General features: G+C 35.4%; 1 protein-coding gene across 1 annotated transcript in view; it reads right to left on the bottom strand.

Annotated features, from left to right (window-relative positions):
• The window catches only part of CALCR (calcitonin receptor), a 58,881-nt gene extending 34,870 nt beyond the window's left edge, over positions 1 to 24,011 (bottom strand). The window contains exons 1-5 of the mRNA XM_030294717.1: positions 23,961 to 24,011; positions 17,210 to 17,366; positions 15,208 to 15,318; positions 8,650 to 8,762; positions 5,716 to 5,807 (exon numbers count right to left, since the gene is read on the bottom strand). Of these exons, the coding sequence (XP_030150577.1) occupies positions 5,716 to 5,807; positions 8,650 to 8,762; positions 15,208 to 15,318; positions 17,210 to 17,366; positions 23,961 to 24,011 (524 nt within the window). The remainder of the gene's footprint in view (positions 1 to 5,715; positions 5,808 to 8,649; positions 8,763 to 15,207; positions 15,319 to 17,209; positions 17,367 to 23,960) is intronic.
• Positions 24,012 to 25,946: the final 1,935 nt, after the last annotated feature.

Below are 25,946 nucleotides of genomic sequence, written 5' to 3' on the forward strand. Positions count from 1 at the left end.
CAACTGGTACATTAAACCTGTGACCTGCCATTTTCCATATAGTCATAATAGCATTTCATAATTCTTCTCACTGGGGGGCAAATATCTGTGGCCTCATTACTGGATTCTGCCTGGCTTAAACCAACGACACTTGGCATTATCCAGAACTAAAGAGTATGGATAAATGCATCATACAGTGCCACTGTTCTCATGCCTGGTTTTCTTCTGATCAGGTAGAGTTCAATAATCTGCTGATATACAACATTAGTTTAAAGGACTGGTTAATGCTCAATCTTCTGTGTAAACCAAAAATCGGCTTCCTCTACTTCTAGCTTATTACTCCCTGGCCCTTTTATCCTTACTTTATTATTTTTTTCTCTTAAGACCACCTTCTGACATATCATATATTTGTTTATTGCCTGTTATTTTCTCCGTTTCTTTCACTAGAGTGGGAGTGCTAAAGGATTTGTTTTGTGCACCTAGAACAGTGTTTGACACCTTGTAGGGCTTGATACTCATGTTTTTTAATTAAAAATCTTTACATAAGAGCAATTTCCTTCTTCAAGCAGTGGCCAGTAAGTAGTTTTCCAGTATATCAGAGAATTACATTAAGTGCTAGATTGTGTAATATCTTATACTTTGAATCATACTGAACATTTGCCAAGTTCTTACTATAGGTATTAACTACCTAATATTGGACATTATGCTGTTGTTCAACAGTAGCTAAAACCTGTATGTGGTACGGTGTTAATTATATAATGAGAAAATGAAGGTTTAAAGCTGGATAAACTATTAGACTCCAAAGGAAGAATATGACTAGTATATAATAAGAGTTTGTGTCTTAAAATTTCAATATAATTTCTGCTTATTGAGTTTAAAAAAATTTTATTACACTTACTTGACAACATTTAAACTCAGCTTTTTGAAGCAAGTTAGAGTTACTTTAAATTTATTAAAATTCCTTCAGTAATCTAACACATATCACTGTGTACCCATTTAAAAATCCAACACACATTACCATATGGTTCAGACCTTTGGTAGATGCTAGGGGTATATGGATGAACAAAACAGCCTCTGCCTTCAGAGACCTTATATGCTAAATAACTGTTTATTTACTCTTATTATGATTACTGTTCTGAAGGAGAGGTATAGGATGCTAAAGAGGGTAACTGAACTTAACATGAGTAATTATGCGCTCAATTGTTCTCAATGCAAATACCTTGTTGCTTGAATGAACATGATCTGTCAGATCTGAAAGGTCTTAAGTAGAAAATAGCACAAACCTGATGTTAGCTATACTTCATTCCTCTTGATTAAAAGAAACAGTTATTTAGATAGACAGAACATTGCTTACTCTTTGCAAGACAAGGAACCCTAAGTACTATAAATTCTCTAATAGCAGGAGGATAAGAGAACATAATTGACGTCTGTCTTGGCCCAAAGTGTCACTCAAGTGTGAGGAAGAGATAATGATTTACCTAGGTATGAATCTCAAGATGTCATACTTTAAGACTAAAGCTAGATGTTATTTTCATGGTTTTAGCTTACTTGGGGTAAATCTGCCACACTATTTGTTTCAAATAATTGGGACCCTATGTATGTATGTGTGTGCTCTTGGGGAGCTTTTAGTCATATGAGAAAGCATTTCTATTTGCCTTGAGTTTTGCATATTGCATAAAACAGTCTGATATCAGAGGATAAGGAAGAGCAGTGTTCAGTCCTTTATAAGACAGTGTAATTACAGTCACATTCAAAGTAAATGAGGAAAGATGCAAGCAATAAAAAAAGTAAAAGTTGTTTTGAATTTACCGATGCATGAGAAAATGTGCATTGGAATAACTGTTGTGATTAGTACAAGGAGTCATATCTCTCAGTGTAATGCTAAATTTTTCTTTACCTGGCTATCATATTTTGTTCACAATAGACCAGACAAGTAAGGAGAAGGGGAGAGAGTCGTGGAATGGACTGCATTAAAACTCCTAGAAGAATTTGAAACCCAATACTCTTTATATCTTTCCCCTCTGACAAGAGACTTTATACCTTTGGATTTAGCACAAAATCTTTATCCTTAAGGAACTCCCTTTTGATCATAATTCTTGCTTCTTTTCCTATTACCACTATTCTATGAGTGAACAGTTTACCAAGATATGACTGGCAGTTATCTTTTGTATCCTGTTGTGTCAAGGGTGGGTTGGGAGAAAGGAGGTTATCTTTGGTGCCATTGATTTAGTGGTTTCTTTGGAGCAATAGGAAGGCAGCTGGAGATGTATCATAGTGGATGCTATAGAAGATAAAGTGTTATCTATCCATCCACTATGTAGATGTGACAGAATAATAGTGAATGCTGATGAGTAGAGAGGAATCAGTATTGCTTCTGGAAGGTCCCAGTGGAAAACCTCCTTTTGTGCTGATATGGCCAATGTAATGTAATGTAGACAATGTAATGCAATAAAGACACCCCCCCCCCCCATCTTCCAACATATATCTCTATTAACTTTCAGGCAAGAGTAATTAATATTCAAAATTTAACAGTAAGTAAGGCATGAGTATCAAGCAGTTAAAATGGATGATAATGAATGTTCTATTACTGTGCTTTCCTGAGAAAAAAGAGTTAGATATTTAGTAATTTAGGATTCTTCCACAGAAATGTCAATTGATAATTCTAACTGGAACTGATGGGATAAGTGAATTTTATTGCAAACTTGCTTAAAATGGTCAGGAAATGCACACAAATAAATGTCCACTTATGTGGCTTTCTCAAGCCTGTCTCCCCTCGGGGTATCTTCATCTTAACTCTCTTGTTGACATTTACTATTGGCATGTAGTAGTGAGGAGTCCTGCTGAATAAATTTGATGTTTCTATTTAATCCCTCTCCATACTGTTGCTCCTAACTAATTTTCCTGCAAAGAAAATGAGTATATATGAGTAATTTCCCAGATTTTTAGCAGCAATGTATTGGCAGTTCCACAGCCTCCCGTGTATTTAGTGACTTTAAATTCCTCTGCAGGCTTTCTTAGCCTGCTGGTTTGAGGAGGACACCTGCAGGGTTATTCCTTTTTATAGATCCTATAAGGCACATTTGATGAGTTGAGAGTGAGTTTCAATGGGATGATTATGAATGGGGCATTAGGTCTGAAAAGTGGGGCTGGGTGTAACTTCTCATTTTGGTTTCATGAAATTTTTATGAAATAGATTGTTTGGATTTTGCAAAATAACTCAACCCTGGGAATGTGGAATTAAGCGAGGGAATTATGATTTTTTTTTTTGCTCAGGTTTACACAGATGATGCATCTTAAACTCATAAATCACAGAAGCTTCCACTGTAATATGAAGTAGAGACCTTAAGGGTGATGTTGAACATTGAGAACAATTTGGGGAAAATGTTGCTAATTAAAAGATAAAATCCAGTGATAGATCAGAATTACCTTCTTTTAATATTTATGAAATGCAAATGTAAAGAAAAAAATCTGAAGATTCAGAAACATACTTTAATTTTAAGAAAAAACACAAATGCCCTGTATATTTTTAGTTTGAGCAGGTTTAAGATAAAATTAAGAACAAGTATAAAAATCATGTATGACTGCTTTTAGATCTGAATATTTGATATCTCAGCATGTGTGTTTTTCATATCCTATTTGTCTCGTTGTATGTGCTTTGGAGAACAAGCTATTTCGGTTTATGTCTCCCCATTATCGCACTCAGATTATAAATCCATAAGAGCTGGTTTTCCTCCCAAGATTAAAGTTGCTGTTTGGTAGGCTTTTGGAACTGAGAGATAGTAGGACAATATTAGGTGCTTTCTAATCAATCTGCCCCCAAATTCTCTCATGGGTTCAGCGAGATTAATTGTGTTCTGGGTCTAACTGGAGTTGAGAAGTATTTTACTTTACTTATGTGCTGTACTTTTAAACACCCATCTTCAGTGGCTTAATACAGCATGAGTGTTGAAAGAATACTGCTATTTTCTTTGCTGATTTGGCTCTCACATCCTATCACTTATTTAAGTGACTGGAGAAATAAAGAAGTAAGAAATGTTCCCTGGACATTTTTTATCTTTAAACTCCTGAATACACTTATTAGTTTCACCATTACAAACTTGGGGGCTTTTTCTTTCAATTTTTTATGGTTACATTAAAAATTTTAAAGGTGAGACTTTTAGTGACAGACTTTTTAATCAAAGTTGTATGGGAGCCATGATGATGTATTTATTCACCGTGGTCAAGTGCAGTTGAAAAATGAATAGACATTCCAAGATTAATCATGCTGTGTGTTTACTCTGTTGTATTCTGATCATTATAATTGAAAATACTCTTCTATTCTAATTCTAGTAATTGATCCCTTATGTCTTATTGCTTTGTTTATATCTTTCTCCTGTTAAACCATATATGGAAAGAGCTCATTCTGTTTATTTAATTTATTATTTATTTATTGTTATTTAATTATTATTATGCAGTTAACAAAAAATTGCTATTCAATTACGTTCCTTTGTCAGAATAAGAATCTTGACTATATAAGATACAGACATAATATGATAATGGTATAAGATAAAGGCAAAGATTAAAAAGGATCAAGGAAAAAAATAATAGTAGTTGTGTTAAGGGTGTGTTTACAGGTGATTCCCCCCTTGGGTTAGGCTTCTTTAGTATTATCATGATAATATTTTAACAAAAATCAAATTAAGATTCTGTTATACTATATATGAATCACTGTATATTTAGTTACATAATCACATCTGTAAAGTGTGGAGGATTATTTGTAGTCTGAGCCTATGAAGGAGCTTTTCTTTACCATTTATATAATACCACTGCAACTAAAAAAAGTGTTAGTTGAAGGAGACAGCCCTGTAATGTAGAAATTAGAGTTCTCATGAAAGGGTAACGTAGCGCCTCCTGCCTTTGATTTAAAGGAACTACACTAAATTTAGGATGTTTCTAGAACTGACTTTAACTTTCGTTACTATCTCACATGCATTATGAAGTCATTCCTGAAAAAAACAGATTTAAAGTTTCAAATTCTCCAATAATACAAAATCAGTAGTTATACCAATGTTTTGTCATATATAATGCAATCAAGTACGTAGACACAGCCTTGGAATAGAAACCTCATTGGGATTTTACTCCTCACAGTGTCTTAGGAGGTAACTGTGGTGGATGATGCCAGGTTTGCAAGGGCAAAATACTGACACTTGACTCTTCTTCCAGAGATTCTCCTTGGTCTTGGATGAGTGAGTCAAGGCCAGAAGGGAGCCTTACCTTCCTTCTCTGACTAAACACTATCATGGCCTCAGTAGCCACACTTCTCCACCGGCCAAATCCACCTGTGATACAGCTCATAATTAGGCAAGGTGCATTTGAACTTCTGGCCATGACCTCCATATTTTAGGATGGGGGTAAAAGAAGGAAGAAGAGCCTCTGCTCAATACTTCCTGCAACCTTAGCAATGGTAAGTGGAGCCTTTAACATGTTAACAGGATACCTATGGGCTCACAGGACTGTTTCATTTTGGGAAAGGCATATTGCCTTTGAGAATTATACGATTCCACCTTATTTTTCTCAGAGATAGGATTAAAAACGGTTTTAATTAATTTTATTTTCCTTGCTACTTCATGACTCTTGGTGGTGCATTTCTCTTGTGATTTGCAGAAGATCACCCTTCCCCCAACTCTTGCAGAGTTAACCATTTACTTCAGTACCTTAAATAAGAAAGTAAAAAGCAGATGCTATGAGGGTACTTACTTGAAAAACACGAAAATCCCCAGCGAAATCACCAAGGTGAAAATCGACAAAGAATGACCCACAATAGCCAAGTAGTACAGGACATATGCGTTCTGCAACAACAACAGCAACAACAATGAAACAGTTATAAAAATAAACAGGCAAATAAGTGATAATAGAGGAGGGAAAATAGTTTCTATTTTTAATATAAGTGTAATTCAACAATTGTTCTCCTTTAAAAAAATCTAAAATTATAACATATTTCAGACAAATTATATTGAATTATAATATTTGGGTTTAACAGGTTAAATAGTATAGAATTTGCATGATGTGGTGGGAAGAATGTAAGACTGGATTCATCAGAGCTGTTCTTTACTCAGAGTATTAGTGATTAAGTCTTTGTGTGACTCTCATAAGTCAGCCACTTCACCCCTCTAGATCTCAGTAGTTTTTATCTGTAAAATAATTTGGTCAAACTAAATGATTTTTAAAATAATTACATACTACTTATAAGAAACATAATTAAATACTGGGATACAGAAATACTAGACATAAAAGGATGGGGAGATGATGATCTAGGTAAACACTAACCACAAGAAAATGGGTGTAATATCATATAGGTCCAGAGCTCAAGTCAGAGAGATAAAACAATTTGTAATTTCTATTCACCTAATAATATCAGTTCAAACCACATAAACATAAAGCAAACGCTGACACCACTTAGTAATCAATAGAACACACAATACAAACGCAGTATAAATAAGTTGGATAATTTCTGTGAAGTTTTTTAATTCCTGGTAGAATGTGGCATTTATGTACAAATCATGACCCTTCTGCATTTGATTCTTGTCACTTTACTCGTGAAGAGCCTGATATTGAAGTACTGATTCCACTAACAGGCTCTCAAAGCATGCAGAGTCCTTTGTTTGGTTAAATGCATTATTGCTGGACAGAAACAAATATTGCTTTTCTAGGAGTTTGAATTTCAAAATGAACTAATCAACATCTCCTGAATTGTGGCTGTTCACCACTTGACCGGGTATTTGCATATTATTTGCCATTTTCATTGATACTACTCTCCTAACAGAATGCTTTTTATCTTTGCAGAAATGATAATTAAGGTTGGAGTCGTTGGTTTATATCTAGAACTTATGATAAAGACTTCAAAATAGCCTATAAGCCCCTTCTTAGGAAGTATTTAGGAATCTTTGCAAAAAAACAGATACTCAGCTGCTGTCTTTTCTCCCACCAATTCATTTTCTGGCTATTTTTTTCACTTTACCACTAGACAAAACCAGGAGTGGCATTTTCTAAGAGTTCTTCCTTTTAAATAGTTCACCATGTAGAATCCCCTTGTCATTGAAAGTACTGTTTTTAATTTAGATATATGCTCATGCCCCATCCTCTGTCACTATTTTATTTTTATCTCTGTATATTTTTATTTCTAAGAAAATTTTATACAATTGATTTTCTTTCAGTTGCCTCCAGACTACTTTAAAAAATATTTATTCTTTTGAAATAAAGTTGTCTAAGATTAAACCAACAGCTCATAATTTAGTTGCCATTCTTGGTGTCATTCTTAAGACTGAGAAGTGCTTTTTTTTTTTAATAAATTCTAAGATTCTTTCTTCAAAACAAAAAAAAATTTTTTTTGCCTGTATATAGATGGAAGATTTGTTCAAAGAATTTCAATCATTATGTTAGGTGCCCAGAGGGGAACATTTACTCTTAAAATCCTTTCTTTCTATCTCAGATGTGGCTAGAATGAGAAGGTCAAATATGGCAGCCTGAAGAACTACTTACTTGGATATGTACTCCTTATAACAATTGAGTTAACAGGATTACAGTTTTTTCCTGTAAAATCATAATTAACACTCATTCAGGTATTCCTTACTTGGTGACATGTCATCTCAGTCAGACCTTATTACGTAAATAGCTCTCCATTAGGATGTAGACATGCATCTAATTCTCAGAGGCGACTATGCAATTTGTAAAGCAGTAACCAGCATTGGTGCCCCCAGCCTACGCCTGTGACAAGATGTCCTTCTGGTCTCTAGTCAACTGGTCTCAAGGCTACCTGTTCATCTTGTTTGTTTTTTGCTGTTGTTTTGTTTTTAATAAAAGGAAAATTTTCTATACTCCTAAATCTTCACTGTAGCAAACAGAAGCACTGATGAGCTTTTAGCTTCCAACTCAGTAATTATTTAGCATGTAGGCCTATCTTTGAAGGAAACAAAAGGTTTCTACTGCTGTGTGGTTAAACACTGCCTGTTTCTCCCAGCTCAGTGGGAAAGAGGAGGCTGATTGTGGGTTTAGTGATTTTTTTTTTCAGATTTCTCATGCATTTGGAGAGTAAGTATCTGGGTTTTTCCCATTGGCTTAAATGTATCCAAGCAGAGATGATACTAAAAATATTTAACAGGCAGTAAGACAAAAGTAGTTCCACTGAAAATAACCTAAACTGCCACACCTGTATCTACAGGCTGATGGGCAGCCCCTTTCTAAGGGTTCCTTCAAGCCCTGATAGTAAAATTCTAACTGGCATCTTGGGGGCAGGGAAGAGGGGAAACTGTCACTTTGTGGCTTGAGGAAAAATCTCTAATTTTGGAATTTTTCCCACAGAAGAGACATCTTAGAGAGTCCCTGGAAATGCTGCCTAATGTCTGAATGGGGAGTCCCATCATCTTTCCCATGGACACTATTTGCCTCATTATAAATGGCCTGATTCTATATGCTCATGGAACTCTTTGACACCAGGTGTCAAAACAAGAAGTAGAATGTCATTTTTTTCTAATACTACTTCATAGAGTCCCTAGAAACTTACAGGCCATTATCTGATTTCCTTCTATAAAATAGGTTGGCATCTTGGTAGCAGGTGTTTCATAGTGATGCATATATTTCTATGTAAAAATAATGGCATTCTCACCCAATACCGAAATTTGAAATAGAACCTACCTTCAGTTTCTCAGGAGTGAAAGCATTACACATAGTATAGTTGGACCAGGTTCGATTGTTCTCAGGATGTTTATACCAAACCCCTTTCTCATCACAGTATTTTGTAACCTTTTCTGTTAAGGAAACACAATTATTATGTTATTATCTCAAACTACCAAGATGGAAAAATAAAGCTTAAAAGCCATGTCACAATGTTAATCACTTTATATAACTTGAATGTGAATATAGGTCAATGGAGACCATCATGAAGATGTATTATGCACAATGTTTTAGCATGCGTTGTCTCATTTTATCATCAGCGAAGCCATATAAAACGGATGTTGCTATATCTCCATTTTGTAAACAGGAAGCAGAGAGTGAGAGAGGTTATAGAGTTTGAAAAGTCACTGGATAGTGGGTCAGCTAGGATTTAATGTCAGGTCGTTTGCACTAAAAAGTGCTACCTATACTGTACCTCATATTTTTTTAAAGCCACATTACATTTCTGATTTTAGATAGAAACTATATGAGAAGAGCAAGACCACATCTTCATTTATATGCAATATTTATTTATTAGGTTGACTGTATGAAACCACAGTTTTTGTGAGTCAGATGGTCAAATATTGGCAATTTCATATAGTTAAATCCAAGAGAACAAAGAAGTCCAAAACTAAGAGGTGTATCAAGAAATAATTTTTGTGCTTCTCAAAAATATTTCATTTAAATCATCTCTTTATCCCACAGAGGGCATACTAGGGATGTATAGATTTAGCCTTCGCTATTTACTTCTTTAACCATCTCTCAGGTGATAGTGAAATTTGCTGATTTGGCTGGATTGGCATTTTAAAGATCTCCACCTTGCTATGGGCCAGGCACTGTGCTAAGCACTTTGCAGAATTATTTTCTTAAATGTTAATAATGACCCTTTAAGATGGGTATTGGTCTTCCCATTGTACATATGAGGAAACTGAGGCTCAGATAGGTTGAGTAAATTCCCCATCTATGGCTAGCAAGTAGGAAGGCCAGGGGTCAAATCCAGGTCTGGTCTGCTTGATTCCAAAGCTATTGTGCAGCTAGTTAACTCTGTATTAAGGCTCATAGTTCTGTGGGCAAGTTATCTACACTCCATTCAGTGACCCAAAGAATCATAAATAATTTGTTGACTGTAAGATAGTATTTAAAATCTAATCTGATTGGCTATACAAATGGAAGAAAAAATTATATTGAGTTAAATAAAATAGAAAATAATGAACAAATGCACATTGAAATGAATGCACTTGCCAAATTTAATCTGAGTTATTCTGACTTCCTCTAGTTCTCCAGAGTATCTCTGCAATGCACTTATTGCCTTAGATATCATAAAGCAACCTCAAATTGGTATAATATGCAAATAGGTTTTACCAGTGTATTTAGAACACTTACAAAATTTTGATTTTTGATAATTTCCTGGCAAAAATGTTTTTGAAGCATTTTTCTTCATTGGCAAAGGCAAAGAGCTGTCCCACCTGTGGATAGACCTTTTATTGTATCACTTTTGGGTTTTTTTTTTTAGTCCAGGATGTGGGAGTCTGAATCACATACTAATATTTGGAGGAAACTGTTATTGTTTTAAATACTAAGAAAACAATTCATGTAAAAAAAAACCTTATTTGTCTGAAACATCACTGAGATCTCATAATATTTAAAATAATTTTCTATCAGTAGTTATGGTTAGTCAATCAATATGCTAAGAGCTAGTATGAGAATTCTTTTATCTTTGGCAGATTTAAGGGAAATTAAAATTTTTAATTATAGAACTGAAACAGGTGCTATCAAATTAAACAAGATTCAAGCTTAAAATTGTAGATTTGTTTGTATGTCTACTCTAATAATTATTTCAATTGGATGAAAAAACACATTCTGCAAGCAAAAGATGTTTTCAAGCAACCTATGAGACTCATCATTGCTTAATGTAAATTTGTTAGAAAGTTAAATGGAAAAATTTTTAATTGTAAATCTGCTGAGATAGCCATTGGACAAAAACTATATAAAGAATCACCACTGAGGGGTGCCTGGGTGGCTCAGTTGGTTAAGTGTCTAACTTCTGCTCAGGTCATGATCTCACGGTTTGTGAGTTTGAGCCCCATGTTGGGCTCTGTGCTGACAGCTCAGAGTTGGCTTTGGATTCTGTGTCTACCTCTCTCTCTGCCCCTGCCCTCCTCATTTTCTCTCTCTCTCTCTCTCTCTCTCTCTCTCTCTCTCTCTCTCTCTAAAAAATAAATAAACATTAAAAAAAAAAAGAATCACCACTGGACACACTAACAAAAAAGGGTTAGCACTAATCAGCATAGAAAAATTGATATTGACAATTGGTCAATGATTTTGCTAATGCTATTTGTTGAAGCTTCTTGCAATTTTTAGAAAAGTGGCTTGCAATGCAGCATCTTATCTTTATTATATTGTCAGAAACTAGCTTATTTATCAAAATGAATACAATCTGTTTTAACAATGTTATTTAGCTATGTAAGGCAAAATATATTCTATGGAGGAGGGAGGGGTGTTCCTCCTCAAGAAGTCCATTCCAATCATGGACAAGACTGTAGGAAATATTATTTTGTTTTGATGTCACTAAAGTCTGGATCTAAGCATTTCTTGGTTCTACCTGTTACAGCTATAAGAACTTGTCCTCCCCACCTGGCAAGTCTTTCAATATTCAAAGAAAGGATATGTCTACTCTAACTTCCCTTTCCAAACCAAACATCCCTATTTACTTACACTACACAGTTTGCTGTCCCTTCATAGTCTGGAGCCACTCTGCATGTGCTGTGATACTGGTATTTCCCTAAGATATTTTAAGTTTGGACTGCCCCATGAAGAGGGCAGCATGCTTATTTCACTTTCGATTCATATGGAGGTTTTACAGATGCTCAGCTCCAATCTCCAGAGATTCAAACTTGATTAACTGGAGAGGTAACCAGGCATTAGCATTTTTAAAAAGCTCACCAATTCCAAAGGGTATCAGGGTTGAGAATCATTGTCCTAAACCATGTTGACCATCTTGGCGCTGTGCCATTAATGTTGACTGAGTGACATTAAGATCAGGGCCTTGAGCACCTCCTTGTAAATCTGCTTTTTACATTCTAGCATATTCCTTCAGGCCACCAGCCTCTTTTGAATTTCAGTGCTGTTATTCACTCTCTCATGACCTGTCTTTTACCAAGCACTTTGTCTAAAATGAAATCTCTGTCATTTCATGAAACTGTTTTGTTTATCATCAAGGTGTAGCTTTGGGTCAATGGTAAAATCCTAAAGAATTTACGTTTGGTGAAATAGGTATTTTTAACATGTGTTTTTCTTTTGAAGTGGATTTGTCTCCCCGTTGAGAGGGTTCTTTCTACAAACCAGGCTGATAAGATGGATCTATGCCTGGAAATCCCTGTTTTGCTGACCAAAAACTTGCCTTTTAGTCAGTAAGTATAGCCATTTTGGCAAAAGCCCATTGCTGCTTTGGAACTGGCCTTGTAGTCTCAGTTGCAGAAAAGCTCTTTGTGCCAATCAAGTTACTTCTAATGTAGTTGTCAAGTCAAGATTAATGAAGCATCATTTACTGGGAAGAGTCAATAAAAGATGGAAAGATTATCATCAAATAGCATTTAGTTAGAGTTTACAGGAATGTAGTGCTGAGCAGGGGCACAGCACTAAGCCCTTCCTCTTTTCACAATGAGAATTTTCAGCAGTGGCTGGCCTGAACTGGTTTTTAAAGTAGTCCCCTATAATCTCATTTTCACTATTTCTGTCTTACGGGGTGGAACTTTGGATCACATCCTTGCTAGATGCACGAAAAGCATCTCTCAAACATTGATACAGGGACAGACTAATTTCTCTGCTCTAATCTGGATTCCAGAGACTTTCTTGACTAGATTTTACCATTTGACTATTGTTTCTATCTTAACTGATGATCTCACTTTCGGTCTGTGCAGCAGTAACCTCTTGCCATTCTTTATCAGTGAGTAAAGGGAAACAGATGGGCTGGTTGATCCCAAAAGGTGGTAGAAACTCTGACCAAACAACTCTTGGAAAAATTTGAAAGTTAAGGTTGGTTTTTTCATACATAATCTCTTAAGCATGAAACAAACACTGATTCCTCCCTTCAAAATGTTAGTTCAATGAAGATCCTTCCTGTCAGGACCTTGGCATTCCCTTCCACTCACTGAATATTCCAACTCTCTTCCACTGAACCACTCCCAAAAGGACACTGAGGAAAATCGGCACTGTGAGGTGTGGAGGGATTACTGTGTTCTGTTATATCACATCTTGTTAAAAGGGATCAGGAGCTTGAGACGGAATGAACTGACTACCCGGGGCCCTGACTCCCAGCCAGCCAGTTCAACACCTAGAGCAACTTAAACACAGTCAGCAGACTGGGACTCAGGCACACCCAGGCACACTCTGCTCTCAGGCACAAACCTCACCTGTTAACTGGGATTTAAATCGTGTGTCTGTAGCTTAGTTTCAGCATATGGGTCTCTTTTATAACTAAGATTTATACTCCCTTTTCAGTATGTTAATCCCATATAGTATTTCATTAGGGCAGATTTTCTATCTAGTGTTTTGGAACAGAATTTTTCTGGCCCCAACACCTGCAGTCCCTGAAGCTAGGTGGCTACTGCTTTTTACTCCTCTGGTACAGTCTCGTCGGATACTGGGCTCTCCCTCCCATGGGCACAGCTACTTAGTGTATTGGTTGAGCTTTCCTGGTACCAGCCACTTTCTTAACTGGACTCTCTTTATTATTTAACACATTTTCATCTTGGCTATACATTTAATCACAAGCAGAACTTTAAAAGATCATGCCCAGGTTATGCTCCAAACTAATTATTTAAGAATATCTGGGGTGGTACCAGGCATCAGGATTTTTTTAAGTTTCCTAGATTCTTAGCTAAGTTGAGAATCACTCATTGCTAACACCTACCCAAATCCATTCCCCTTATCCCCACGTAGCTAGTCTCTGGATTGAGGCTGTTATACAAACTCAAACATCTCTTTACACATTCCTTGCACTGCTCCTGACCACTAACTACCACAGCATCTTGGATTCCAGATCTCCAATTTATTTGGATAGCTGACAGTTCAGAGATACATCTTGTCAGCCCTCTGGCTTCTCACTCCACTTGGTAGCTGGTACTCCTCGACCTTTATCCTGCCTAAGCATCCTGACCCAACTTCCAGTTACACCAGTGTGGCTAGATTAAGGCCTGAAGGAAAAACATGTCTTCCTTAGAAGGTTCTAAAGGTACTTCAATCTGCACAAGTTTGTATGGAGACTTAGAAATATTGCTTCCCAAATGCTTTTCCAAGACTGTTGCACCTACTTATATATATTATATATATATAAGAGAGAGGGAGACACAGAATCTGAAGCAGACTCCAGGCTCAGAGCTTTTAGCACAGAGCCTGACATGGGGCTCAAACCCACAAACTGTGAGATCATCACCTGAGCTGAAGTCAGATGCTTAACCTACTGAGCCACCCAGGTGCCCCTGCATTTACTTACAAAGAGAGGGTTAGGTAAGAGCTCTAGGGACTTGGTACACTTGCAATTTTGTATCAAATATTGTGTGAATATAAAATGAGATAATATATATGAAAATGTTTTGAAAAGTTAAAAATGACACTCAATGAAAAGTATTCCTGTGTTACTTTTATAACTAAAATGAATTTGGTGTCACTCATTTACTTAACACACATTTATTGACTGCTTATGTTGTGCAGGGCATGGAGCTGGGTATTAGTATGATCCATTATAACAGCATTAGTCTTATTTACTGAACATATTTTAATAATCTACTGTTGGAACAGAAATCTAGTAGATGTCTAGAGTTACCACCGTCTGGTTTATTTTCCTTTAGACATGACAGTTTTATATAACTCTCTTTTTTAAATTTTTTTTAATGTTTATTTATTTTTGAGACAGAGAGAGAGAGAGCAGGGGAGGGGCAAAGAGAGAAGGAGACACAGAATCTGAAGCAGGCTCCAGGCTCTGAGCTGTCAGCACAGAGCCTGACATGGGGCTTGAACTCACGAACCGTGAGATCATGACCTGAGCAGAACTTGGACACTTAACCAACTGAGCCATCAGATGCCCCTATATAACTTTCAGTGTTATATCAAATTTCCATTGTGCATGCTATATCAGCCCAGTAGACCCGAACTCTAGACCAATCATTTGCATAAGTTGCTAAATGTGACACAATTGAAAACTTAAGAACAACCACATTTAAGTAAAACTTCACAGTTTAAAAAAATTAATTTAAAATTTTACTAAAATTTAATAACAAATATTTAAAATATATAAAAATTTAACTTTTATTTAGAATTTAAGACCTAATGTACACAACTGACCAGTAATGCGACTTAAAAAATAAGGATAGCTTGTAATATTTGTGCAACTGAGTAATATTTCAAGTAAGAAAATTCTTCAGAAAATGCTGAAACACACAGAGTATGATTAGATAGATATCTTTTATATCTGATTTTCTTTTCAGAACCATGAAAATTCTAAAAGCGAAGCAAAATGTAAAATAAAAAGAAATATTTTACCTGATGGATCAAAGTCTGGAAAATAATCTGGGCAGTATTGATGGGACAGTACTCCAGCCGGTGTATCATCCCAGCACAGCCATCCATCCCAGGTACGGTTGCAATATGGACCTGATTATTCAGAAAGAAATTAACACTGTATTTGGAAAAAGTTGCAGAATCATCAGCAGGGATTTGACAGTGTTAAACAGGATCTATCTATTTAATAGATGGTTATTTTGGAGCTCTGGACATGCATATGCAAATATTAAAAAGAACAGCAACAGCAACAAAATAAAGATATTAACTTTTCCAACTCTTAATAGAGTTTACATTTTTAGAGGGTTTTCTCCATTTGCTCCTCAAAAGACATACATGTCATCTGTATGGAATCTTTCCTCTAAAATCTTTCCTTGAAAATGTCTCCAGAAATGCTGCAAAGAAATCTTGTGAAAGGTATATGCAGTATCACCCCTGGAATCAGAGGCTTACCTTGAAAAAACTAGATGTTTTTGTAACATATGGATCCTACTAGCCATTAACCTTCAAAGGGGTTGCCTTGAATAGTTCTATTCTTAATCCAAGGGTTTAAAATTCAATTGTTCAAAATTCCTGTGGGAGATGCATTTGTACACAGATAACAGGTCACACAGAAATCTAGTCTTATTATTTTAGAATCACACTTTGTTAGTAGCTAAAATAATGCTCAGTTCGAGTAGTTTATGTATTTATCAGCATTGGGTCTTAGTGGTGTCTCACTGCTTTCAAAATTTAATCTACCCTAAAATGTGAAGATTGACCTCTATAAAGCTATTCAAAAGAATAAGCCTCAGGCTTTGAAGGCAGTCCAAGAACAAAAAAAAAGGAAGGAAGGAGGGAAAAAGGAACGAAGGAAAGAAAGAAAAGGAAGGAAAAGCAAAAAGAAAAAGAAAAAAACAGAAAAAAGAGAAGAAATCTTAAAAGAATGATCATAGCACAAAAGTTCAGCTTCCCAAAATGATTAAGACTGAAGTGAATGAAGGAGTCTGCTCTCGCTTGGTCTCTGAAAATAAATGTTGTGTTTCTATTGTTTCACTTGCTTCAGAAGAAATGATTTCTTCTTTGGGCAGAGTTGCATCTAATAACTTTTCAGTTTCTTAAAAAACACTGAAACTACTGGAGACCGAAGAAGAACATGTATCTATCTTTCTACTGTCTTGAGTTCTGTTTAAAAGAAATATTCTAAAAACAGGAAGTAGAAATTAAATAGAAATTTAACTATTTAAAGGCAAACATGTGTAGTAATAGAATATAGTTAACTGATATTCCCCCTCACCCCCAACACACACACCAAGCGGTGTTATCTTAGAATATACAAGGGTGTACAAGATCTTGTTGGGTCTTTTCAAATGTTTTAGGGGACAGGGAAGAGAACTGAAATGGATGTAGTATGCTTGGCCATCACATAGCCCTCTACGGCTAAGAGAATAGGCTTGGCCCTGAAAATATTTGAACAGTCACATAGAGCATTCTAGAGAAGGTGACAGATAAACAATGCCTGCCTAGGAGATAGCTTTTTTCTAATTTCTCTGGGAACTGGGGCTAGAAAAGGAGAAGGAATAGCACTAGTTGCCAACGAATTGACAGTTAAGGGAAGATACTGCCTAATTAACCCAAAACAAGACAGGATTTTGACAGGATTCACCTGAGGCAAATTCTCTGCCCACCATTTTCCCATTCCCTTCCTATCATTTTCCAATTCTTCTCCCTCACTTCGTCCTGCATTGTTCCTCCTTGCTAGGTGTGAATACTGAGTTATTGTAGCAATTTTGTCATAAGTGTAGATGTTAGCCCAAAACCAGTTGGGTGGACTTGAGCAAAGAAAGTAGGCATGTGTCCAGCATGAAATATACAAGCATACCATAGTTTGAAAACCACCGTTAAAACTGCTGGCATATTAAAACTAGTCAACACATATTTACCCACTGAAGCAAAAAACCTTTAATGTTGTTTGAAACATATTTGCATACATCTTTCTTCTTACCTTCTCCTTGGTATGGGGGTAACTGCTGCATGCGGTCATAGCATTTGTACTGCGCATCCGTCATTTTCTTACGTCCTAGGACGTAGAGAAATGGCTCGGACTTCATATTTGGAGGATAGGTGTCATTTGAAGTGGCAGGAAGAACTGGGGTTGGGTGCTGTATTAAAAAGAAAAATCAGTCACTTATAGAGAGCAGGAACCGGTGTATACAGAAATAAATGAGACAGTCAAAAAGTTTGAAAACATTTTCCTTCCACGAGCAACAATTATATATGGTCTCCAAGTGGAATATTTTTCCTCATAACTGAAAAGTGTATTTATATTTCATCTACAAATTCTACCTACAGATTTCATATATGCATTCTTTCCATTCACTACTGAAAATGTATAGCCCCACTCAAACTCATGCACCTCTTTATCATATAAGATTGTTTTAATTTTGTTATCACTGTTAAGTTTAGAGATAAACAAAACAAATAACCTGATTTCCAAAAAATACCAATATTAAATCAACTTTGCCTTCTTTGGAACTTCTAATAATCATGAATCATGTTGTTAAAAATAGATATATTAGTGCAATAAGTAAACTTTTATATTAGATTCTTTCAGCTGATTTTTATTTGTGCTTAGATTATGTGCACTGCCAAAAATTCACTCCAGGTAGTCACAGAACAAACAAAATCTGTTCTTCTGAGATACTCTGCATTGGATAATTGGCTTTAATATCTTTAAATAGGCTTCTTCAGCAGGTGACCTACACAGGATAATTTATTTTCACTGCTGGAAATCAGTGCAAATCTTAAATATTTCTCTTAGTGCTTCTGCACTTTTGGTACAGGCTGTCACTGGTCATGATCACAGACTGACAAATCATCCTAAGTCATGTTTATATAGATTTCAATTTCTTTTGTGGCCATGATGTTTTTGGTGGTGCTTGAATCTGTGATTCTATACCCATGTTCTGCATAGAGACTTGTTCAGAGAAGACTGCAAGCTCCAGCCTGCACTGGCTTTTTCTTCTTCTGAAGTTAGGACGTTGCTCTCTTTCTATCACACCTGTTAAACACATTTTTTTATTTGGCCTTATTCTGTCTAAATTATTCTAAGATTGAAGTTTCCCCAACTGTATTCATGCCAGAAACAGTGTTGCATACTTTTCTCTATTCCTCACAGTCTCTAAAACAAACTCATTTTTATTAAGTTGACCTGTATACCTCAGGCTACTCGGAGTGTAACCACACTGTTTCCCAGTGTATGTCATTGTGTGGATGCGGCATGCTTTCCTATCAGATAGCATGTCACTAGATGCTAAATTGTACAATGCATAATACAATAAAAATTCGGAGTGTACAGAGGGCATGGTGCAAGAATAGTCAGTTACCATTACAGATACAAGGTAGAATTTCAACTGGACTTTGAGTATATGCAGTGTCTACATAGGCAGAGAGGAGAGGGAAGGCTTTCTGAATGAAGGGAAAGGAATGTGTATAGGTCCCAAAGGTAGGAAATGGCACGTATGAGACACAGTAAGGAAACCATTGTTCCTGGAGAGAAGCATATTTGGGGGTTAGTAAGAAATGGAATCAAGGAAAATAAGATAATATAGAGCCCTGAGAAAACAAATACAAAATGCCTAGTGCAATGAAAGGCTCAATACGTTTTAGCTAATATCATTAAAACATGACAATAAATTAAAGATGTACTGTAGGCTTTTGACCAGTGAAGTTTGTGAAAGGAAAATGTTAGTAAAATTCATGTGGTGGGCATCAGATGTTCACAGATCAGAGCTGGGGAGGGAGCCAGGAAGCTGAAGGCATGGACTAGAGCACTGCGTGAGGGAACAGGGAAGCACAACCCTCAGCACTTTCTCAGATAATAAAAACATATATTTGAATATAAGGACCGGAGAACAGTAATAGTCAAATAGCTCAGGTATTTTAACCTACATAATGGACAAGAATGGGAATACCTGAGAAGGGAGAAGTTACTAGGGGGAAGAATGTAAGTTCTCTTTTGTTCTTGTTTTGAAGGTGCCAGCAAGGCATCTGAGTAGAAATTGCTTGCAAACAGAAGAGGGTGAATACTTTTTACATACTGTGATAACTCTAGATGGACACTTACTGTTGGTATAGTTGATACTACTTTTTAAATATTAGGATTGTTTCTAATTTTAATGCTTCTTGAATGTATGACAGAAAAAAAAGAGACATTAATGAACTCACAGAAATTATTTCAAATGTACAAATCCTTTACCAACATAGTTGAACACCATTCTGTTGTCATATGATCCTTCCCTACTGGTTTTAAGATCAACCAATCAGCAAATAGTCATTGAACTTTATCAGCCAAGCATTATGATAGTGCTGAGTAAAATAAACATAGATCCTGCCCTCATGGAGCTTACAGTCTAGCAAGAAAGATCAACATAAAATATTTCCTGACACCAGGAACTGTGAAATGTAAAGAATCATTAATAATTGAATGCTCTGTATTCCTTCAGGAATTGGAATGTGGTTTGGGAGTAAAAAATACATATTTTTAATAGATTTCACGTTAAAGGCTTCATTGTGGATTATACTAGCCTACATTTGTATGAATGCGTGTGGCTGTGTGTGTTTTAACAATCTGACTAAAGATCACATAACCATGGTCTTTAATAGATCATTGTAGCTCCACAATAAGAGATATCAATTATAGGTTAACCTTATGCATCTATTTTAGATTCTTTGTAGCTCTATTCTTAGAATCTTTAATTGATGTGAGAATTGTCATTTGATATATTATTTATTTATGGGTAATTTTCTCACCATATTCAAATGAAATTAGAAGCTGGAATGTGATGTCCGATATAAATATTTTCTGTCATTTATACTAGATGTTTTAGATGTTAGGGAGCATCCTGTTTAAGTCTGGCATTCTTTCCAAAAGTAACATTCTGAATTCTATCTTTAATGGACTGGGCAACCAATTAATAAATGTTCCTGCACTAGTTGGAAATTCTTGTAAGCCATGGGGAGTCATTATGTGCAAGGCTACCAAGAGGAAAGCCTGGTATGTGTGTTTTCAATTACAGCATGATTTGTTTTAATGAAGTTTTAACATCTATAACAGTGTAGATATGACCATCTGAAAGAGCATGTGTATTTCATGTAGATGATAGGAGCATCAATCTTACCATTCTTGCAATATTGAAACAAACTCCAGTGAACTTGGTTTGGAGCCTGGTTCCATAGAGATTGTTTCAACACTGAAGGAATGAGAAATTAGAACTTCTGTCATAGATGAGACATAGTAATCTGAGTCCACTCCTTGTCTGGTTGGTGTGTGAGCAATGACTATAGAATGTTTGCAGTGGTAACTGAATGCTTCAGTGACTTTCTTCTGAAAATAACATATATTTGAGGCATTCTGTCATATATGTATATATAATGGATATGAAGATATAGACAGATAACGATTATATATATAATTCTAATAATGGAATTACTACTGCTTAAAAATAATACATATACAAACTTCATAAAGCTCATGAACATAGAAAGGTTTTGCTGGTGATTTTGTACCAATAAAAATGGCTAGTGAGGTGGCATAATTTTCAGCAATATAGAGACAAAAAAGAAGCAGTAGTGATTAGATAAGACTACCAAGCAATGTGAAACACTTAAAAATATTTTAGTTATCATAAGTATTATGTTTATATTATACATTTTGGCACATAAATATTTTATGCTCAAATGAAGATAGAGATGAGATATTAAGGGCACATTGATGTTCTGGATAAGGATTCATGTTCAAAGTTTTTCATACAAGCCATCTTATATGATTCTCCCAAAGCAAAACAAAAAACAACCTCTTAATTGTTGTCCTATGCAGCAGTTTAGCCGCCGTATATGTGATGTCACTCCTAAAGGTTCAAGTAAATGGCGCCACACATACGACCACCAAGCTGCCACCAATACCTGCAGTCCGTAGCTGAAACACCGTTGTTCTTTCAGTTAATAAATACTTTGCTTCCCCCATGCCAGTTACTGTTCTAGGTACTGGAGATTCAGCAGTGAACAAGACTGGCAAGGTCCCTGTCCCCATGGGGCTCACATTCTAGGAGGTTTGGTGCACACTAATCATGGAGTCCAGTGGAAAGCAATCTGGTTTGAGTGGACATGTACTCAAGCAATTCCTACTTTGATGTAAGACAGTCTTCCTACTTCTTGGTTTCTAGAAGCACAGAGACAAAACAATTACAGGACCATTCTGTGTAGAGCTTTAAGAAATGGTGCATCACTGCAGTGGTTCAAACGTAATGAATATGGGAACTCATGCTACAGTGCTGAAGGGAGAGATTCCTATTGATTGCCACAGACAGAATTTGTCTAAAAGGAACATGATTCCAGAATCCACAACTTGATATAACGAGCAGGATTTTGACATCACCATCCTTAATACTGACAATGTACATGTTGGAATTGTTTGTAGTTTTCAGTTACTTATACTTTTCAAAATAATAAAGGATAAAACAGAGCTTTGTAAAGTGTTAACCTGGTTCTTCCAGGTAGGATCAGATGGTTGGTACCTATGTTTTTTCTACTTAAGCATTATTTAAACAACAAAACTGTTCCATAATGATAAATGCCAAGCAAATAGGGGAATACAGATCAGTTACCAACAACGAATGCTTCTCAGAAGAATCTAGTTTTTCTATGTCTTCATCATTGTTGCTATAATTATCATCATCACTACCTTTTTTTTTTAGAACTCACTATGTGCCAAGCACTATTCTAAGCCAATTGCACTATTACAGATAAGGGAGAGGAAATGAGTAGGTGGTTTTGATTGATGTAAATTGAGGCTCATGAAATGCGGTGACCCAAACTGATACTTTAAAGACCATTTAGAAATCAGGTTGGTAGAATTCAACAAATATACTGGCAGTGATTTTTCACAATAATGTATAAAAAAGTAATATTTTATAGTAATTAAAATCAGTACCACTTTTTAAAATAATTTACTTTTCTTGAAGGAGTATCAGTGTAGAACACAATGTGTGTTTTAGAAGGAAACTCACATATCAAAACTTTTTTTTATGGAAGAATCCTCCAAATCAAATATATGATCCAAATACAAGACAGAGAAGCAAATTTCTGTTTATCACAGGAAAGAGAGCACAAAGCCACTTAAGTGCCCTGTACAGTATGTTTACTAGTAAAGAGATGCCCACAAACCATAAAATATTTCTGCCCATGGCTCAAATATATGAAATTATTTTAATCTTTGAATTTTGTAAAAGTTTTGAATAGAATTGATCTACTTTAGTTTTTTAGCACACCACAAATTATCTGTAGTCTTTATAATAGAAAAGGTGGAAACACTCAAACTGTCTTATATCTAGTTAAAGTTACTTTAGTTTTTCTTCTGTCAATGTTTAATATAATTATATGCTTTATAAAATAAAATTATTTAGAGATATTTACATACAACTGATCACATAGGATTTAATTTAAGCTATAAAAATAACAATATCAATCACGAATAGAATATACCAATATTTCTGTAGCTATAGAATCTCATATAAAGCTTGAGCATTTACAGACAAAATAAAATGTGCTAATAATTTCTACAATATTCTTGTTCCAGTGTTTTTATTATATTTACAATGGCATGAAGTTACCTGCATTTCCAAATACCAGATTACGTTTAGCAAATTATGTTGTATCTTATCTAAAGATCATAACATGATACTTTTACATAATAAAATAGACTATACTTAATATCCAAGTAGATGCAAAAGGACTACATTGACAATCATACCCATAAACCACTTATTTGATGTATAACATTACAAAATAAAAATTTCCTTAAAAATAAGATTTATGTTTATGGAATATTAGTGATATTTTTCCCTGAATAATGTTAAGAGAAACAGTTTATACAAACTTGTAAGCCCATGACGACACATTAATTAACAATGTAAATCCTGGAACCCTGGACTAGTTTTGTTTGCCTGAGTATAATAGGATCAGTTATTGACTGAATTTTATTGCCAGGTATAATTCATTGGCCAGGATAAGGATCAATACAACTCCCAATTTGTTTATGTAAAATTTACTCATCTCTCTTTCATGTGCTATGGAAGTTGATGTGATGGGGAGTTAACAAAGTTAACACAAATAAATAGGCAGGCACTGGTAGTATTTTCTAAGATAATTGCATTCCTGACTACTTGCTAACCATTTAGGAAAAAAACAATATAAAATTACAGAAATTGGGCATGATTTACAAGGCTAGAGAAAGAGTTATGGAATGACATTGGTATGTTAAGACCTAAGATTCTTAGTTTTTTTAAAAAAAATTTTTTATGAGAAATGCATTTAAAATCAATAGCCAGACTGAAAGAGTTCAGATGTTTGAAAAAGACAGAAGCCTAGAAACTGGTTCAGATCCACATGTCTAAGATGAAAAACATTTTATCGAAGGACATTATTAGACTTCGATGTTAATTTCCAAGATAATGTGGAGATGTCTCAAGTTAACGCTAAATTTTTATAAACAAAGCTCACATTTTTCAGTGAACTATAACACAAATCTAAATTGTGGAAGTTGGGGGGGGGATCTGTTAACAAAGTATCAAGGAAATGATAGTTTTGGCTTGTGGAATGTAGTTTTGGCAAGACCTCTCCCTGTGTGAGCATCTACTCAATCACATGCTCTGTGTCAGCATTCTTGATTAACGTGGCTTAAATAATGTTTTACTTACATTTAGGAAGATGAAGAGTACCAAGCACCGGCGGGTCAGTGTGAACTTCATTTTTGGTGTTTGAAGATGATCTTCTAAGTCCTAGAAAAATATAAAAGTAACAAAGACATTTACATTAATATATGTTTAATACTGACTACAGTCAATTTCTTTTTCTTGTCTTTCAGTTTGACTTGGAGAGGATCATGTCCCAAGACATTCTAAATAAATTCATGTAAGTAAACAATATGCTTGTGATGCAAATGCAGTTGCATGTTCTATTGCCCTTCCTTTCAGCCAGGAAGGACTGGTGTCTGGTTGTTGTCTAAAGTCCTCCTATTAAGAAATTCCAGAGCCACCTTTACATATCAGGATCAAAATATAGGATTCAGAGAAATCAAGAGCAATCAATGTGGGCTTCAGCTAACATGTGGTGTCAGTAGAACTGTTGAAAATTTCAATGGAAATGTCCAGAAAGAAATCACTTGATTAGACATGAACAAATACAATCAATGATTTGTAAAGGATCACCTAGGTAATTTAAGGCAACTTTTATTTAAGCAGTCTTATTTAGAGCCTTGAGTATTTTCCTTTCCTACAGAATTTTCTACAAGCTTCAAGTTGCTATTAAGAATAAATTTCTTCAATAGCAAGGATAGAATATGTCAAAATATTTTTCTTTCCTACAAAATTTTCTAGAAGCTTCAAGTCGCTATTAAAAAAAATTTCTTCCACAGCAAGGATTGAGTATGTCACCTAACAGCTCACCATTCCTACCCAAAAGCATGTAATCGTCAGAAACATGCTGCTGTCACAAATATCAGTTTTTCATGACTGCAGATAATTTTACACAAGGAAAGATAATAAAAGAGCAAAAAAGTATATATGTATATTTTTCATCAGTGGGATTTGCGTGAAAACTGTATTTCACCTAGGGGTGAGTGGCTATGATCACATCATATATCTTACACTTACATATTCTGCTAGGTATGTTAGTATCTGCACTGTCTACCTAATACACTTGCTCCCCAAAGAGCAAAAGTTGTATTCCATTTACATATCAGTACTACAGGAAACTGAGAATGTAAAGTATAATTTTCAAGTGTCATCCTATATGCGGATTATTATTTATGGCTTGTGGTTTACCTCAAGTCCACTAGTAAATTAAAAACACACATGGGTGAGCTGGATGAGACATGGTCCCATTACAAGAAACTGAGCATTGGGGTGTCTGTGCAATACACTAGGTATGAATGATACAAGACGTGTGCTAACACAACTATAACATAAAATGGGTAAAATGATCAAAAAATGGTACAAATACAGAGCTTCATAAAAGGGAGAGCTTCTGAATAGGGGAACCAGGGCAGGATTTGTATTTTGACTGAATAGGATTTTGAAAAGCAAGACCTATAGGCAGTGAAAGCAGATGAAAACAAGATATGAAGATAGGCAAATTTAGGGGTAGCTGAAGAATAAGGAATCCAATAGTTTAATTTTGCTGGAGCTTAGAGCTCCTCAGGAAGTGAAAATACAGCTAGAAAATTAGGGTCTGAGTCCCTAGGAAACTTATTACCCAAACCATCCTTTCGGCACTTTATATGCCAGCTATACGTTTTCATCTAGGTATATACATAACCTGACAACCTTGCCTGATGCTAAACCCCTTTCAGATAAGAATTACGTTTTAGCTATCTTTATCTCTCACACTTCACATAATCACTTACACATGATTATTATTATTATTGATTATGATGGGGGTTAGTGGTCCAATGAATCAAAGGAAGCATAGAACTCTGTGATTTTTAAAAACTGCATCTTCTCTACATGACCACATTAACAAATCTGAATACTGTATATCATTTTCCCTCTCCAATTCCTTGCATTCCCATGTCAGTGACTTGCATAATTATCCATGAATTGTCCAAAGGAGAAACCCAAATCATCCTTGATTCTGCGCACTTCCTCGTACCCAACATCTAGTCTCCAGGACTCCAATTCTATCTG

Source organism: Lynx canadensis, chromosome A2 (assembly GCF_007474595.2).
Source record: "Lynx canadensis isolate LIC74 chromosome A2, mLynCan4.pri.v2, whole genome shotgun sequence".
NCBI lineage: Eukaryota > Metazoa > Chordata > Mammalia > Carnivora > Felidae > Lynx > Lynx canadensis.